We start from the raw sequence: 17311 nt of genomic DNA on the forward strand, positions 1-17311 counted from the left end.
CACTAGACCCCACTCCCCTCCCAGAGCTGGGGAGAGAACCCAGGAGTCCTGGCTCCCAGCCCCCATTGCTCTAACCACTAGACCCCACTCGCCTCCCAGAGCTGGGGAGAGAACCCAGGAGTCCGGCAGAAGCGCTCCCTCATCCGTCAGTTCTGTTTATTGGTGAGGCTGAAGAGGCGGGAGACAGAGCCCAGTGACTGACGCGGGGTCGTTGCCAGGGCCCGCCGGGCAGTGGGTTTAACGGAGGCTGCTCCGTATTAATGTCCCCTCCTGTCAAGAGACCCCAGGGAGAGCCACTCCCGGCTGGAGACAAGTACTGGAGCTGGGTGGGCCCGTGGGTCTGACCTGGAGGGCAGGGAGAGGATGGGATACCGGGCTAGATGGGCACGGGCCCCATGCATTTCATCTCAGGGGCAGGGAGGGGGCGTTAGACCGGGATAGAAGGGATCATTATTCTGCCGTGGGTGGACGATGGTGCGGGTGAGGAGGGGGCCGGGGGGGATACCAAGTTGGACTGGGGGCGGGGATAGCAGGCTTGATGGACCCATGGATCTGACTTAAGGGGGCGGGGGTGGGGGCGGGGAGTGAGGTGGGGATAGCAGGCTGGATGGGCCCATGGATCTGATCTGGGGGGGCTGGGGTGGTGGTGGTGGTGGGGAGTGGGGCGGGGATACCGATGTGGACGGGCCCATGGATGTGATCTGGGGGGGCGGGGGTGGGGGTGGGGAGCGGGGTGGGGATAGCAGGCTGGATGGGCCCATGGATCTGATCTGGGGGGGCTGAGGTGGGGGTGGGGGTGGGGAGTGGGGCGGGGATACCGATGTGGACGGGCCCATGGATCTAAGCTGGGGGGGCTGGGGTGGGGAGTGGGGCGGGGATACTGATGTGGACGGGCCCATGGATCTGATCTGGGGGGGCTGGGGTGGGGAGTGGGGCGGGGATACCGATGTGGACGGGCCCATGGGTCCGATAACTGCTCCCCGTTCCCCCTGGTGTGTGTGTCCTGCTGTCCCTATCCCCAGGGACCGGGCAGGAATTTGGGGGGGCTGCAGTTCCCACGCTGGGGTCTCCGTCTGTCCCTCGGGTTGCCGGCCCCGCTCCCCGCCGGGCCGTGGGGGGGTCAGCGAGTGGGGGGTCCTGGGGACGAAGCAGAGACGTCTCCTCAGCAACTGGGGTCTTTAGCCACCTCCCCCATCACCCCCTCCCCCCAGGGTCCTGCCTGCCCCCCACCCCCTCCCTCGACTCCCCCAGGTCACCCACCAGACACCCCCCACTGCATTCCAGCCCCTCTCCTCCAGCTGCAGGTGCGGGGAAGGCCTGGCTCCATGGCCTGGGGGTTCCCCGCAGGACACCTGGGTTCAATCCCCGTTTCTCACCATCTGGGGGATCAGTGGGGTTGCCCGCTCCCCCGGGGACACGGCAGTGGGGTGAGGGGAGCCCCCCATATGCAAGGTCACCTCGTCTCGAGTCCTCACCTCCTCCAGCTGTACGCGGCTTCGGCCAGGACCAGCACCAGGGCCAGCAGGACCCCGGCGGCCAGGGACAGACGGACGATGGCAAACGGGGGGTAATCCTGCTTCGGGGGGGGCCCTAGAGGGAGGATAGGGGCAGGAGGTGAATGCACCATGCTGGGGGGGGCAGTGTTCCCCCAACTCCCTATGGGAAAAATGGGCCAGTCCCACCTCCCCACAGTAAAGTCTTCCTCCCCCCGCAAATCTAGAGAGAGCCAATTTGATCCGCCAGCCCAGAGACCCCTGTACCTGGCCGTGTGCTGCCCGGGCGGGTGGGAGCCGGCACTGCTCCAGGCTGAGTCGGGTCGGTTCGCCCTGCGGGACCAGAGCCAGTGTCTGTCGGGGCGGGGGGAGGGTAAAGGGGAGAAACAGCGACTCAGCAACCCCCCCTCGCCCCGTCACTGTCATTCTCAGTGGGGGAAAGTCCGAGGAGAGGGGGATTTTAGTGGCTGGCGACGGTGCCGGCTGGGCAGCCCCTGGACCCCGACTGCTCTGTGCATCCCTAGAGCTGGGCGTCCCCCTGCTCTGCAGCTCTCCCGGGGGCAGGGATCTGAGCGCCCCATTGGTGCAGAGCCCCCCTGAGGGTCGGGCTGGGGGTGGGGCTGGGAGCGGGGATGCCAAGCCGGGCCCCTCACCTGCTATCACCAGCTGCACGGGGTCGCTGTGGGGGGAGCTGACAGGCGGCTCCCTCAGGCTCTCATAGCTGCAGGTGTAGATGCCCCCATCCTCCCGCCGGGCGTTGGGGATGCGGAATTCGGCCGTCAAGCCGGGCGGCTCCGTGTGCCACCGTGCGACGCTGGCCCGGTACATCTTGAACCGCACGCCCTGCCGCGGCCCGCGGCAGGAGATGGTGACGTCCGTCCCCGGCGCGATCTCCCCGCTGGGGCTGAGGGAGATGGAGGGCTTGGAGTAGTGCGCTGTGTTCGGGGAAAGAGAGAGAATCGGCATCAGACCTGACGTTAGCGGGGATTCTGTGGCCTTGTCCCAGTACGTCTGACGAAATGTAGGGCAGGAAGCGGTCATCTCGTCCAGCTCCCTACGCTGGGCCTAGATCAGGCACCTGCCCAACCTGGCCTTAAAAATCCCCCCAGACGGGGACTCCACCGCCTCTCTCAGGGGCCATTCCAGAGCTCAACTTCCCCCGGAGATAGAAAGTTTCCCCTAATATATCTCTAGCCGTAAACTACGCTAATTTCGTCTTCTCTGGCCCCTGATGGACGGGGAGAACAATAGATCACCGTCCTCTGTACCAGATCAGAAGATTTATCAGGTCCCCTCTCGGTCTTCTTGTCTCCAGACTAAACGTGGTCGATTTTTTCAACCTTTCCTCGCAGGTCATGGTTCCTAACCCTTTCGTCTTTGTTCCTCTCCCCTGGACTCGCTCACGTTGGGGCCCAGAACTGGGCGCAACACTCCCGCTGAGACCCGACCCCCAACTTAACGACGGGTACATTAACGTTAAGACTGGACTAGTATTTTGAAATGTAACTGAATAATAATAAAATAAATACCAATTCAATATGCCGATAGAGACTGTTCTCCAGTGTCCCCCTTCCCGGCTCTGACACTGCAGAGCCTTGCCTGTGTCCCCGTTCCTGTTCCCTATTCCCGTTCCCCCCTCTTAGCAAACATGAGTCCAATTTCCCTTCCCTTTCCTGTTTGACCCCAATTCATATAGCGATATTCTCAGCTATACCTTAACCAACCATTTTACTGAAATTTAACTAACCAATCCTAACCTATAGTAACATGATTCTCTAACCAATTATATCCCACTACTCTCATTAACTTACACCTAGCCAAATTAATTATACAGACACAGAAACAATTAGAGAACCAGACAGATTAACAATAGCCAAGTGGGGGCCAGAAAGATAAAACACAGAAATGAGGGTTTCACAACCACAACCACTGATAAGTGATTTCTTGCAGACAGGATGCTGTCAAACTAAGTTTTCTTTAACCATCTGAAGATCTGTTTCTTTCTCTGGTGGGGATGGGCACTATCAGGACGGGATCGTCTTCCTAACAGCCCAATGCCACCTTATTTCAGTGTGACGGGTTTGGGATGTGATAGGGTTACCACCCGTCCGTATTTCTCCGGACATGTCCGGCTTTTGCGTCTTTAAATAGCCATCCGGGAGGAATTGGTAACAAGGTTAAAAGGTCCGGGATTTTTCCCCCTCCCTCCCTCCCTTCCATGCAAAGTGCGGTGTGGTGATTGGGCGGCTGGGCCTGATTGCGCTGTTCCCATTGGCCTCCAACAGCCAAAGCCCCTCCCCTGTCCGTCCCCCCCCGCCGCCTGCAGCCAGGTGTAACAACACAAACCGCCCCACTGGCAGCGTGTTTTGCCTACACGTGGAGCCAGCATCTGACCGGCCTGGGCATGGTAAGGGGAGTCCCGGGGGGCAGTCAGGGAGCAGGGGGAGGGTTGGATGGGTCCCCGGCCTCCACCTGCCACCCCCCCCCGCGGGTCCCCCCCGCCTCTCCCGTGCCTGCTTGTGCTGCCCACATTCCTACGCCCTCCTGGCAGCAACTGCTGTCTGCTGCCCCAGGGTCCTGCTGCCCCCCATCCACTAATGGCAAGGCAGGCTGCCCTTACCCTGCCCTTCCACCCTAGCCCTGAGCCTCTCCAATGCCCCAAACCCCTCATCCCCAGCCCTCATCCCCCCGCACCCTAATCCTCTGCTCCATCCCTGAGCCCCCTCCTGCATCATGAACCCCTCATCCTCAGACCCACAACCCTCACCCCTGCATCCCCTCCTATCCCCAAACTCCCTCCCAAACCCCCTCCCCTTCCCACACACCCCCTCCTGCCTTCAAACTCCCTCCCAAAGCCTAAACCCCCTCCCTTTGCACTGCCTCCCACCCCCAAACTCCATCCCAGAGCCTGCACCCCTCACCCCCTCCTACACCCCCAGCCCGGAGCCTGCACCCAGCACCCAAACTCTATCCCAGAGCCTGCACCCTGCACCCCTCCTGCACCCTAATCCCCAGCCCAGGACCTGCACCCCAGACCTCCTCCCCCCACCCAACCCCCCTCCCAGAGCCATAGGCAGGTGGGGGGGGGGGGGTTCTGGGCACCACCAAAATTTCTACAACCCTGCCACCCATGCGAGTGGATAAGGGTCGGGGCAGTCGGGACAGGTAGGGTCCTAGGAGGGCAGTTAGGGTGGGGGGTTCTCAGCAGGGGGCAGTCAGGAGACAAGAAGCAGGGGGGGTTGGGGGTTCTGAGGGGGGCAGTCAGGGGCTGGGAAGTGGGAGGGAGTGGATGGGGGCAGGGCTCCCCCCCCCCAAGTGTCTTCTTTTTTGATTGTGGAAATATGGTCACCCTAGATGTGAGGATGTGACATTCGCTTCCCAGTTTATGGCTGGCCCCTGCTGCTTAGCCAAAGGCCGTTAGCCTAAGAACCAGGCCTCAGGCTGTCACAGTGAGCGAAGGCCCAGACACAGGCGGACTGTGGTTTTGATTCTTTGTTTTTATACCCCTGTAACTAGCTAAGTGATAAAAATACATCTAAGTTCTTAAAGTCTAGGCCTTTGCAGGCAGGCCTGAATATCTCTATCCTCACACCCATGTCCATTCAGTTAAATGTAATTTGGAATAAAATATGGAAATAAAATAAAATAATAAAAAAAATATACATTCGCGTCAATCCATTTTACATTAAAGGTTTCATATGTTTTTGAAATAAAATGTGACTCTCCTAAATTAAAGTCGGGTTTAACAACATTCGGAAATGAAATGAATGGTTTTGAGATACAATTTTCCCCAGGCTTTACCAAAACTTTGAAACAGAAGAAATAATTCTACTAAAAGCGCCGATAAAGCCTTCTTGTTACAAACAAGTGCACGTTTTATTTGAAAATATTACGCCAGAAGTGTAATATGGGAATTGGGGCTGGTGGTTAGAGCAGGGGGGCCTGGGCGCCAGGACTCCTGGGTTCTTTCCCCGGCTCTGGGAAGGGAGTGGGGTCTAGTGGTTAGAGCAGGGGGGCTGGGAGCCAGGACTCCTGGGTTCTATCCCTGGATTTGGGAGGGGAGTGGGGTCTAGTGGTTAGAGCAGGGGGCTGGGAGCCAGGACTCCTGGGTTCTATCCCTGGATTTGGGAGGGGAGTGGGGGCTAGTGGTTAGAGCAGGAGGGGGGTGGGGCATGGACCCAGGACTCCTGAGTTCTGGAACTAGGCTATAGCAGATACCCCCTCACCTTCTACCACCAGCTGCACGGGGTCGCTGTGCGGGGAGCTGACAGGCGGCTCTGTCAGGCTCTCGTAGCTACAGGTGTAGATGCCCCCGTCCTCCCGCCGGGCGTTGGGGATGCGGAATTCGGCTATCGAGCCGGCCGGTTCCGTGTGCCACCGTGCGACCCCGGCCCGGTACATCTTGAACCGCACGCCCTGCTGCGGCCCGTGGCAGGAGATGGTGACGTCCGTCCCCGGTGCGATCTCCCCGCTGGGGCTGAGGGAGATGGAGGGCTTGGAGTAGGGGGATGCTGCAGAGGGATGGACACAGGCTGTGAGGCACAGCACCCCCTATACGTGCCCCATTCCCCACCCCCTGACCCAGCCAGTCCCTGCCCTGGGGCCGGATGGGAGCCGGCGCCCTCTAGAGGGGAAAGGCCCCTTGTCCCATTCCCTGCCCCGTTCCTTGCTCTCCTAACTCAGCCAGTCCCTGCCCTGGGGCCCACTGTCCCCTATCCTTGAATCTACCCCTCCATCCTGCTCCCCTGCTGCCCCTTTCTTCTGAGGCAGGGTGTCCCACCCCCCCCCATCATATCTCCCAGACCCCTCCTTGGACAAAGCTGGTTTCTGCAGGTGACTCACAAGCAGCAGCGAATGGGAGGCGAGTCCAGATGATGCCTGTAATGAGAAGTGGGTGTTTGATACGGGGGAATGTGAGACCACATCCTGCCCACACCCCCGTGCTACATCATCGGGGCCACAGTCCTGTGCCAGCCCATGGGCGTTTGCAGCCATTGTAGGCCAAAGTTTGCAGCCAGCCTGCATCAGATGTGGGGTGCGATCATATGTGTTAACCCTGAACCCTAATGATAATGCACCAAATGCTGTTGCTGGCAGCTATTTCCCTGGGGAAATGAAGAGTTTGAACCCTGGCTCCACAGCACACCTGCAGCGTGAGGGGGATGCAGAATCTGGCCCCGGACGCCGGGGTCCGTGCACGAGCCAGGGCCCTCGCTGGGGAATTTGCACCCCACTAGCTGAGGAATCAGGGGTCCGGCTGTTGCCTGGGGGTTGCTGTGCCTAGCCCAGAATTCACAGGGCTTTGGGTGTGGGCCGGAAAGGGGATGGGGGTCACCGTGGGAAGAGTTGCCCGGCTTGTGGGGAGGTGGCGCTGGGAGGCAGATTCCAACCTGGAGGCACAGAATAGGCCGGAGGGGGTGTGTGTGGGGGGGAAGCGGGGGCGGGACACTGCTTGTGCAATGGGTAGCCACTGCCAGTCTCATGCTGCCAACTTCCCCAAAGCGCTGGGGGAGGGGACGGTTCAGCACGCCCCCCATGTCTCCCTTATCCAGGCACCATCCCATGGGGGCACCCAATACAAGCTACTTCCAGGGACCTCAGTTTTGGGGTCCAGGCCAAATTCAGCCCCACACACATCCCCACCACACCCCCACCCCCAGCCCAGTCCTGGTCTAACCCGCTTAGGAAGAGCTCCCGGACGCGGGTTAGGGGAGGGGGGTTGTGGGGTGGGGCTAGGCAGAGGGCTGTGTGTGGGAGTGAGGGGGAGATGGTGGGCAGGGGGGGAGCTGTGGGGTGGATAACCAAGGGGCTGTACGGGGGAGGACCAAGGCTGGTTGTGGGGCCAGGGTGTGGGGGAGGACCGGGGCTGTGTGTGGGTTAGGGGGCTCTCCCTGGGTCCCCCCTCGCAATGGGGACCCACCAAGGACTCAGGTATCAGGGGGTAGCCGTGTTAGTCTGTATCTACAAAAACAACAAGGAGTCTGGAGGCACCTTAAAGACTAACAGATTTATTCGGGCATAAGCTTTCGTGGGTAAAAACCTCACTTCTTCAGATGCATAGAGTGAAAGTTACAGAAGCAGGCATTATATATAAGAAGTGAGGTTTTTACCCACGAACGCTTATGCCCGAATAAATCTGTTAGTCTTTAAGGTGCCACCAGACACCAAGGACTCAGGGATGCTGAGCCAGCCCCGTCCCACCCCGTTGGGGAGGGGAGAAGACCCCCGAGGGGGGCGCAGGGACACACTCACCCAGGGCGAGGAGCAGGGCAGGAGAGGGACCCATGGTGCTGGGGCCCCAGAGGAGGAAGCGGCACCTGGGGAGCAACGGATGGTGCGACTGGCTCTGGGGAGGAAGCGTCCAGCTCGGTGTCTCAACAGGAAATTCTTTTCCTGGGGCCTCCCACCACCCACAGTCTGGGTTTCACAACAGCCTGTGGGCAACGGCCTCACAGCAGGGACCGGCTGGCTCAAGGGGGTGGGGGAAGGGGGCACGGGCTCTTTCCCGTATAGGGGGCATCAGTTCCAATCCGGCCCCAGGGCAGGGACTAGCAGGCTCAGGGGGGCTCTTTAGGCAGGAGTTAAGGGAAACTGAGGCAATGGGGAGACGGCCGATGTCTGAGCGCCCAGAGGCAGGTGGATGTGGGTCAGTTGTGTCTCTCCAGGCCGATCTGTGGGTCTGGAGGCTGCAGGGGCCCGGATCTCAGGAAGGGGGGCAACTCATGCAGGGGCCACGATGGTGGAGCTGAGGGGACTCCTCCGCACACGCTGAACGGCAACAAAGCCTTGTTCAATGGAAAACAGCCCCTCCGCCCCCTGCAGGGAGGATTCAGAACTGCCCCGCTCTGTGTCCTAGCCCCCGCACTGCTCCCCGCAAGTGGCGATTCACATGTAACCCCAGAGCCAGGGTCCGGAGCCCTTGTGGGAAGACCCAAGGGGGGATTAACTGTGGGGATCTCCATGTGCCCACGTTGTCCGGCCTGGGATCCCGAGGAGGGGAACTTCACAGGGTGACGAGCCCCAGCACAGTGGGGAAAGGACAGGACGACCCCATGGAGTGGATGTAAACAGCTGGCGCCAATTGGTCACGGGCATCAGACCCTTCTGCAGCTTCGTCCAGAGTCAGGGTGTGAACCCCGGTGCCCTGCCCAACTGATGTCCTTCCCCAGAGGGCTGCAACCCAGCACTGGGTGAGGGGTTCCTGTATAACCAGCGCCTCACCCCAGAGGTGGCCGCATCCCAGTGCTGGGTGAGGGGTCCCTTTATAACCAGCCCCCGTGTCCCACCCCCGAGGTGGCCGCTGTGACGGGTTAGATCACGGAAACCCCCTTGGGAGCTGCCACCTGGTGTGTTATAGGCCCTCAGAGTTATATCTCATATGTCTAGTTCCAGAAACAAGAGCGATACATTTGTAGAAATAGGATGACCACACTCAGTAGATTATAAGCTTTGTAATGATACCTTACAAGAGACCTTTTGTAGATACCTTTACAAGAGACCATATTCCAGTTACATTATATTCACTCATTAGCATATTGTTATAAAACCATGGCACACCCTCCTTCTGCACTTACTGCCGGAGACTTGGACACTGACCATGGCGGAGCCAGTTTACCTAAAATTCGTTTTGGGGCTCCCCTATGGGGCAGATACTCCTGTGTCCCCCAAAGGGGAAAGAGACCCGGATCCAGCTCACAGATACCAGCTATGACGGACCTTTTGCTGGCCAGCAAAATCCCCCCCTTTCACTCAGGTTGGGTTTGCTTCCAGCTAGAGTCCTTGGGGTTTGTTCCCACCGCAGCAGTCACCAGGACCCCAACTTCCAGCTCCAGGATACATGTCTCTGTGCCCCTCTTCCGCTCCATTACAGCCAGTCCCTGCTTCTGGGTCTTAATGGCTTTGTCTCTTAAGTCCAGGCTGGTGGGCAGCCTTTTCCCGGGCAAACTGTACATCAATTTCCATTTCTCTTCCCTTGAGACCGTCACTCCACGAGCTGGGATCACACAGAGAACCCCCTCCTGCCAGAACAGCCCCCCTCCACTCCTGTCTTGCTATGTTAGACACTCCAGTGAGCTTCAGCACAGACACAGAGGTTGGGCCACACCCGTCTGCAGTTCACTGAAACTGGGATGCACTCAGCTCAGGGACTTTCCCAGCGCCCATTGTTCAGCCTTTCTGGGCAATTTGCAACTTGTGTAGTTCTAGCTTCTTCTGATCTTCACTCTTACTTATTTTGCTTCCTTTTCTGTCCCTACTTCTCTTGCCCGAAATAAGCAAACAGAAAATAACAAACCAGTAACCACTTGGTCTGTTCTCCAGCCACCACACTTAAAACTCACTTAAAATCACGACCAGTGTCTCAAAGCAATCAGCTGTGCACAGACCCTGCTCGACTACGCCGCTGTGACGGGTTGGATCACAGAAACCCCCTTGGGAGATGCCACCTGATGTGCCAAGGATACTTCTACCCCTGTTTTCCCTGCCAGCTCAGGACTCCAGCACCCTGTCTTGCTGAGCCAGCCACGCCCGTCTGCTCCAACACAGACCCAGGGTCTGAATTACTTGCCCCAAAGCTGCAGGTTTACCTGAAAACCACTCACAGAAGTGTTCCTGTCTTTAACACTCAGATGCCCAACACCCAATGGGGTCTAAACCCAAATAACTCCGTTTTACCCTGTATACAGCTTATACAGGGTAAACTCATAAATTGTTCGCCCTCTATAACACTGATGGAGAGATATGCATGGCTGTTTGCTCCCCCAGGTATTAATACATACTCTGAGTTAATTAATAAGTAAAAAGTGATTTTATTAAATACCCAAAGTAGGATTTAAGTGGTTCCAAGTAGTAACTGACAGAACAAAGTAAGTCACCAAACAAAATAAAATGCGCAAATCTATGTCTAATCAAACTGAATACAGATAATTTCACCCTCAAAGATGCTTCAGTAAGTTTTTTCTCAGACTGGACACCCTCCAGGCCTGGGCACAATTCTTTCCCCTGGTACAGCTCTTGTTCCAGCTCAGGTGGTAGCTAGGGGATTCTTCATGATGGCTCCTCCCTCCCTTTGTTCTGTTCCACCCATTTATCTATCTTTTGCATAAGGCGGGAACCCTTTGTCCCTCTCTGGGTTCCCACCCTGTCCTTCTCAATGGAAAGACACCAGGTTAAAGATGGATTCCAGTTCAGGTGACATGATCACATGTTACTGCACGACTTCATTGCCCACTTGCCAGCACACACATGTACAGGAAGACTTAGAGGTAAACACAGCCATCTGCAGACTATTGTCCTGGTTGATGGGAGCCATCAAGATTCCAAACCACCATTAATGGCCCACACTTTGCATAATTACAATAGGCCCTCGGAGTTATATTCCATATTTCTAGTTTCAGATACAAGAGGGGTACATTTATACAAATCAGATGATCACACTCAGCAGATTACAAGCTTTATGATGATACCTTACGAGAGACCTTTTGCATGAAGCATATTCCAGTTACATTATATTCACTCATTAGCATATTTTTATAAAACCATGTAACACACCCCAGAGGTGGCGGCATCCCAGTGCCGGGCGAGGGGTCCCTTTATAACCAGCCACTCCACTCCAGAGGTGGCTGCATCCCGGTGCTGGGCGCGGGGTCCCTGTATAACCAATGCCCCACCCCAGAAGTGGCCGCCTCCCAGTGCCAGGTGAGGGGTCCCCGTATAACCAGCCCACGCACCCCACCCCATCTCCCCTTGGTGTTACACACATTCCCGGCATGGGCACAGAGGGGCTGTGGGGTGTCCAGGTGGGGCTGGTTTGTGGGTCTGTGTTTATTATAAATCTGGAGATTAACAGGATGCAAAATAACATAAACAGCCACCTCGGCGCATCCCTCCCCTTCCCACACCTGCCCCTACACGTGGGCCTAGGCGGGGCAGGGGGACAGCAGCTCGATGAGACAGGACTGCAGTGGGGGCAGGGCAGCCCCCCCCCCCCCATCTTCCCTAGAAGCAGAGTTCTCTGGGGCTGGTGGTGCAGGGGGCTGAGTCTGTTGCCCCCTGGGGGCCGGCGCCCCATGGCTGCGGGGGGCTCTCACTGTGGGGTCCCCCGGCTCACGTTGATCACGGCGTACACGCTGGGCTGGGCGGGCTCGGGGGCTGGGTCACGGCCCCCCAGCTTAGCCTGCAGCTCCTGGCCGTCCAGCTCGGCATAGGTGAATCTATCGGCGCCGGGGTCAGGCTCCTGGGGCTGGGAGGGGAGAGAGTCACTGATGTGTGTGTGTGTGTGAATCCACCAACACCCCAACACACACAGAGCACAAGGTACACACACACACACACACACAGCTGGTGATCCCGTAAGCCCACCCCCTCCCAGCAGCCCGACCTCCACCCCAAACCACTGAGTGTGCCAGGAAAGGCTGGCGGGAGGTGTGAGAGGGCTGCTGGAGCCCATGTGGGTCAAGGATGGGGTCAGGCCCCATGGGGGAACAGGGGACACTTACCAGGGTCTGCGTCTGTTTCCCTTCGTCAATGGACGTGTCTGCGGAACAGAGACACCCGCTGAGCTGCACCCCCGGCCGGCCCAGAGCAGAACCCCACACCCAGCTCTGACCCCTCTGTCCAGCCAGGGGGCTCAGAGCCTGGCACAGCCACCCCTCCCCCGCCCCACAGCATGGGCCAGGGTCATTATCCCCATGTTAGAGAGGTAAACTGAGGCACAGAGATGTCTGGGGGTTACAGTGGGGAGGGGGGCTGGGAGTCCGAACACCTGTGTTCTCACTCTGGCTCGGGAGAAGAGTGGGGTCTAGACGAGTGGTTAGAGCAGGGGGCTGGGAGCCAGGAGTGGGTGGGGAACTAGAGCGGGAAGGGAGGGTGGCCGCAGGGAGCTCCTGGGAGTCCAACACTCTCAGCTGACACCAGCTACCTCTGGGGCCCTCTCCTTAGTCCCGCCCAGCAGCAGCTGTAAATCAGGCCCCGCCCCATATGGGTGGAGCCCCCACAAGCCCCTCCCCTTCCCAGGGGTCCTTCCCCACCCTGGTATCCTCTTGGGTGAGTTACTCACAGATAGGTCTTGCTGAGACGGCGCCTTTAATGCCTCCATAGGGCTGGTGCTAAAAGAGAGAAAATCCTCTTATAAATGTCATATCCCCCCCACCCGCAGGGAGATTCCCCAACACACCCAGAGAGCCTCCCATCCTGCCTCACACTGAACCCAGATCCCTGAGCCCCCCTTGTCCCAACCACCAGACCACCTCCCCACCCTAACTACTAGACCCCACTCCCCTCCCCGAGCTGGGACAGAGCCCAGGAGTCCTGTGACCCACGCAGGTCGATCGGGAGGGGGGAGGAGCCGGGTTCCTACCTGCTCGGTCTCGGTGCGGCTCCTTTTCCTGCAGAGGGACACAAACCAGAATCCCCCATGAGCCAATCGGGATCCCCCGGTCCCAGCGCCCGGCCACTCACCCCCCACAGGGCAGCAGGGATGGGGGGGTCTGGGGGGTCCCCTCTGCTGCTGGTGCTGAGCCTGGATTCCGGCTGGGGTGGGCCGGGCTGTTCCCAGAACAGACCAGCAGGGGGCAGCACAACACCATAGTATGGGTCAGGGGGAGGGGCTGATTAACTCGGGGGGCTTTTCCTGTCCCCAAACCTCCCTCGTTAGTAACTCGTTATAACAGCCCCCCCCCTTGCAGGGAATGTGAGATCACATCCTGCCCACCCCCGTGCTATATCATCGGGGCCACAGTCACGTGCCAGCCCATGGGCATTTGCAGCCGTTGTAGGCAAGAGTTTGCGGCCAGCCTGCATCAGATGTGGGGTGCGATCATATGTGTTAACCCTGAACCCTAATGATGATGCTCCAAATGCTGCTACTGGGAGCTATTTCCCTGGGGAAGTCAAGAGTTTTAACCCTGGCTCCACCATGCACCTGCAGCGTGAGGGGGATGCAGAATCTGGAAATCTGGCCCAGGATGCCGGGGTCCGTGCATGAGCCAGGGCCCTTGCTGGGGAATTTGCACCCCACTAGCTGAGGAATCAGGGGTCCGGCTGTTGACTGGGGGTTGCTGTGCCTAGCCCAGAATCCACAGGGCTTTGGGTGTGGGCTGGAGTGGGGTTGGGGGTCACTGTGGGAAGAGTTGCCCGGCTTGTGGGGAGGCAGTGCTGGGAGGCAGATTCCAAGCTGGAGGCACCTGGGGAGCAACGGACGGTGCGACTGGCTCTGTGGAGGAAGCCTCCGGCTCAGTGTCTCAACAGGAAATTCTTTTCCTGGGGCCTCCCACCACCCACAATCTGGGTTTCACAACAGCCTGCGGGTGACGGCCGCATGGCAGGGACTGGCTGGCTCAAGGGGGTGAGGGAAGGGGGGACGGGGCCTTTCCCATATAGGGGGCATCAGTTCCGATCTGATCCCAGGGCAGGGACTAGAAGGCTCAGGGGGGCTCTTTATTCAAGAGTTAAGGGAAACTGAGGCAATGGGGAGACGGCCAATGTCTGAGCACCCAGGGACTGGCGGACGTGGGTCAGTTGTATCTCTCCAGGCTGATCTGTCGGTCCAGAGGCTGCAGGGGCCAGGATCTCAGGGGGTGGGGGGGGTGGGGGGAGTGTCACGGACTTACAGGTTGTGCCCACTCCTGGTGCCATACAGTCTGTGGGGGGAACCTCCTTCAGTGTGACAGCCCTTCTCGGGGGTCCACTCTCTCTCGGGGTTACGTCCCTCCACCTCCTGGAACCGCACCTCTCTGAGCCTTAGCACATCTGTCTCTCGCCGTGGGTCCCCTCAAGGAGTCCACTCACTCTGGACCCCTGGGGCCTCCACTCCGAGAGGGAATAATGCAACCCTGTTGTCTAGCCCGGAGTGACTCTCGGCCAGCGTAAAACAGGAGGGTTTATTGAGCCTCTGAACACAGCACAGGAAGCTCTCAGGGCCTCAGGCCTGGCCTCCCTCAGCCCAGCACATCCCAGTCCCCCTGCATCCAGGTGGGCTCTGCCTGCTCTCTCTCTCCACCCCAGAGCCCCCCTGCTTCCCAGCTGGACATCTGATACCCCCGGCCCCAAGTCCTGCCTCTGTCCATTGTCTTCTCTCCAGGTAAACAGGGTCACCTGGGTCTCCTCTCCTCTCTTCTGTCCTCTGGGCCCCTCTGGCTGGAACCGGCTGGTCAGGTCACCGGGGTCCTCTCTTTACAGTCCATTGTCCTCCCACTGGCCAGAACCGGCTGTGACTCCTGAGCTGGGCCTCTGGGTCACCAGGTCACCCGTCACTGGGGTGTCCATCCTCCAGGCCATCGGCTGGGGTCCCACGTTCCCTCACTGGTCCTCTGTACCAACAAACTCCCTCTCCCCTCATCTCATTAAACCAGTAACACCCAGGGAAACTGAGTCGCAGCCCCTCTGCATGCAAACCCTTGGAAAAACAAAGAAAAAACAAGACAATCCCCCACTTCGTCACAGGGAGCATTTTGTGCAGGGGCCATGATGGTGGAGCTGAGGGGACACCTCCGCACACCGCTGAATGTCAACAAAGCCTCGTTCAATGTAAAACAGCCCCCCGACCCCCTGCAGGGGGGGATTCAGAACTGCCCCACTCTGTGTCCTAGCCCCCACACTGCTCCCCACAAGTGGCGATTCCCATGTTGCTCCAGAGGCAGGGTCCGGGGGGAAGTCCCAAGGGGAGGATTAGCTGTGGGGCTCTCCCTGTGCCTATGTTGTCTGGCCCAGGGTCTCGAGGAGGGGAACATTGGGGTCACAGGGTGATGCCTCCCTGATCTCTCGTTTGGGTACCTGTGATGAACTGGGCCTGTTCTTACTGTGGTCTTTGAATGCTGACAGGGGAGTGTGGCTAGGATAGTCTGCATTGCTGGATGGGAGACTGGCCGAGGGAGAATACCTGAGCATGTAACCTGAGAACCCAGGAAGGGGTTAGAGGCCAGGTGACACCTTTGCCCGGGAAACTGAACAAAGGCTGGGGAGAGAGGTTCAGAGCTGGCTGGTGACATGGCTGGGAGGCAGATGGGGCTCTGACCTCCCAAGGGGGCTAGGGTGCCCTGGGACCCCAAGATGGACCTAACTTAGGGGGTCCTGTTGTCTGTGCCTGCAAGACCTGTCTTGGACTGTATTCCTGTCATCTAAATAAACCTTCTGCTTTACTGGCTGGCTGAGAGTCATAGTGAATCGCAGGAAGCCGGGGGTGCAGGGCCTTGTGTCCCCGCACACTCCGTGACAACTGGTGGCAGAAGTGGGATGTACTGCACCCCGTGGACGGCACTTCCTGCAGTAAGTGACTGGGGAGCAGTAAAACGAAGGGGGATCGACGGGGACCAGGTGGGCTGAAGAGTCAGAGAGAGTAACCCCTGGGAGTGTGTGACCAGAAAGAAGGACTTTTGCAGTAACAGGATCCCCCGGAGGATCGCAGCGAGCGGTCCCGGGGCGGAGGAGTCTGCAGCTCGACCCTGGCAGAGAGGTGGTGACCTGAAGAAGGGCTGGCACACTAGGGGTCTCCCTGGAACGGTGGAAAGCGGAGAGCACAGGCCGGCGAGTGGCCAGCAGGAGGATGTATGCTAAACGCCTCAAGAGCGACCTGGTGGAGCTGTGCAGGCAGAGGGGGCTGCGCGTTGGGAGGTCCACCAAAGAACAGCTCATTGCCCAGCTGGAGGAGAGGGATCGCTTGGATGAACCGAGCCCTGTCCCTGAGGGAAGCCGCCCGGTAGATGCAGCGTGGGCCTGATATGGCTGGGAGGGGTCAGACTGCTGCCGAGGACATCCCGAGACCCTGCCTACCTATACCTAGGGGAGGGGTTGGGGGAAGCCCAGCGAATACCGAGGGCACCCTGACCCCGGCAGCCAGCAGGGGATCGTCCCGGCAGAGCTCCCCGTCCCGGGAGAGGATGTGACTGGAATATGACAGGGAGCTGAGACTGAAAGAGTTCGAGTTAAGGCAGCAAGAACTGAAGCAGGAGCGGGGAGAGAAGGAGAAACAACGTCAGCATGAGCGGGTCCAACGTCAGCATGAGCTGGAACTGGCCAGGCTGAGGAGCAGTGGGGCCCCAGCTGCGGTGAGTGAGCGGGGACCCAAGACTGCAAAGAGCTTTGATAAGTGCTTCCTGGCCCAGCGTAAGGAGGGGGAGGACATGGATACCTTCCTGACGGCCTTTGAGAATACCTGCGAGCTGCTCCAGGTTGACCCTGCAGACAGGCTCCAGTTTCTCATCCTGTCACTGGACTCCACAGCCAGGGAGGTGTACAGCCGACTGAAAGGGGCAGAGACAGGGGACTACGAACTGTTCAAAAAGGCCCTGCTCCGCGAGGTTGGGCTGACCCCTGAGAGGTGGCCAGAAAAGGTTCCTGTGGGAGAAAGGGTTCCTGTACCGAGAATGGGCTCCCCCAGGGAAAATGGAGTCAGGGGGGATCAGGAGGCAGCTGGTGGTACCCCAGAAGTATCGCCGCCAGCTGCTGTGCCGGGCCCATGACATTCCCCTCTCAGGGCACCAGGGAACCTGGCGTACCCAGCAGAGGCTGCTACGGAGCTTTTACTGGCCTGGGGTCTTTGTTACTGTCCGACAGTACTGCCGATCCTGTGACCCCTGTCAGAGGGGGAGGAAGGCCTGGGACAAGGGGAAAACAGCTTTAGGACCCTTGCCCAGCATAAAGGATCCTTTCCAGAGGGTGGCCAAGGTTCAAAGGGCAGCTCTGAACCAAGAGAGCCCAAAGCACAGACCTCCAGACTGGAGCGCTGGGAGAAGACCCCAGCCCAGTTTGAACCCCAGGGGTATTGGGGTGGGAAAAAGGCACGGGCCGCATAAACGCTCCCACATGCGAACTACGAGTGCCAT

At 58.9% G+C, this 17311-nt stretch overlaps 1 protein-coding gene across 1 annotated transcript; it reads right to left on the minus strand.

The window, feature by feature from the left end:
• Nucleotides 1–376: 376 nt before the first annotated feature.
• On the minus strand, nt 377–17311 carry LOC128826303 (immunoglobulin superfamily member 1-like). Its single transcript, XM_054009550.1, has 12 exons — nt 17292–17311; nt 16315–16372; nt 12850–12877; nt 11990–12027; nt 11602–11733; nt 7746–7839; nt 6336–6371; nt 5720–6004; nt 2147–2428; nt 1476–1590; nt 882–1137; nt 377–406 (listed from the first exon to the last, which is right to left on the minus strand). Exons 1-12 carry the CDS (start codon nt 17309–17311, stop codon nt 377–379), a joined length of 1374 nt encoding a protein of 457 aa, XP_053865525.1.

This window comes from Malaclemys terrapin, chromosome 20 (assembly GCF_027887155.1).
Source record: "Malaclemys terrapin pileata isolate rMalTer1 chromosome 20, rMalTer1.hap1, whole genome shotgun sequence".
NCBI lineage: Eukaryota > Metazoa > Chordata > Testudines > Emydidae > Malaclemys > Malaclemys terrapin.

Excerpts from the sequence above, each read along its gene's own strand:
- LOC128826303 (XM_054009550.1), bottom strand. The coding sequence starts at position 17,311 with ATGGCACTCGTAGTTCGCAT. Across the intron at positions 16,373-17,291 it reads ATGGCACTCGTAGTTCGCAT|TCACATCCTCTCCCGGGACG; the intron begins GTGGGAGCGTTT and ends GTCATATTCCAG. Across the intron at positions 407-881 it reads CCATGGGCCCGTCCACATCA|ATGAAATGCATGGGGCCCGT; the intron begins GTATCCCCGCCC and ends CCTGCCCCTGAG.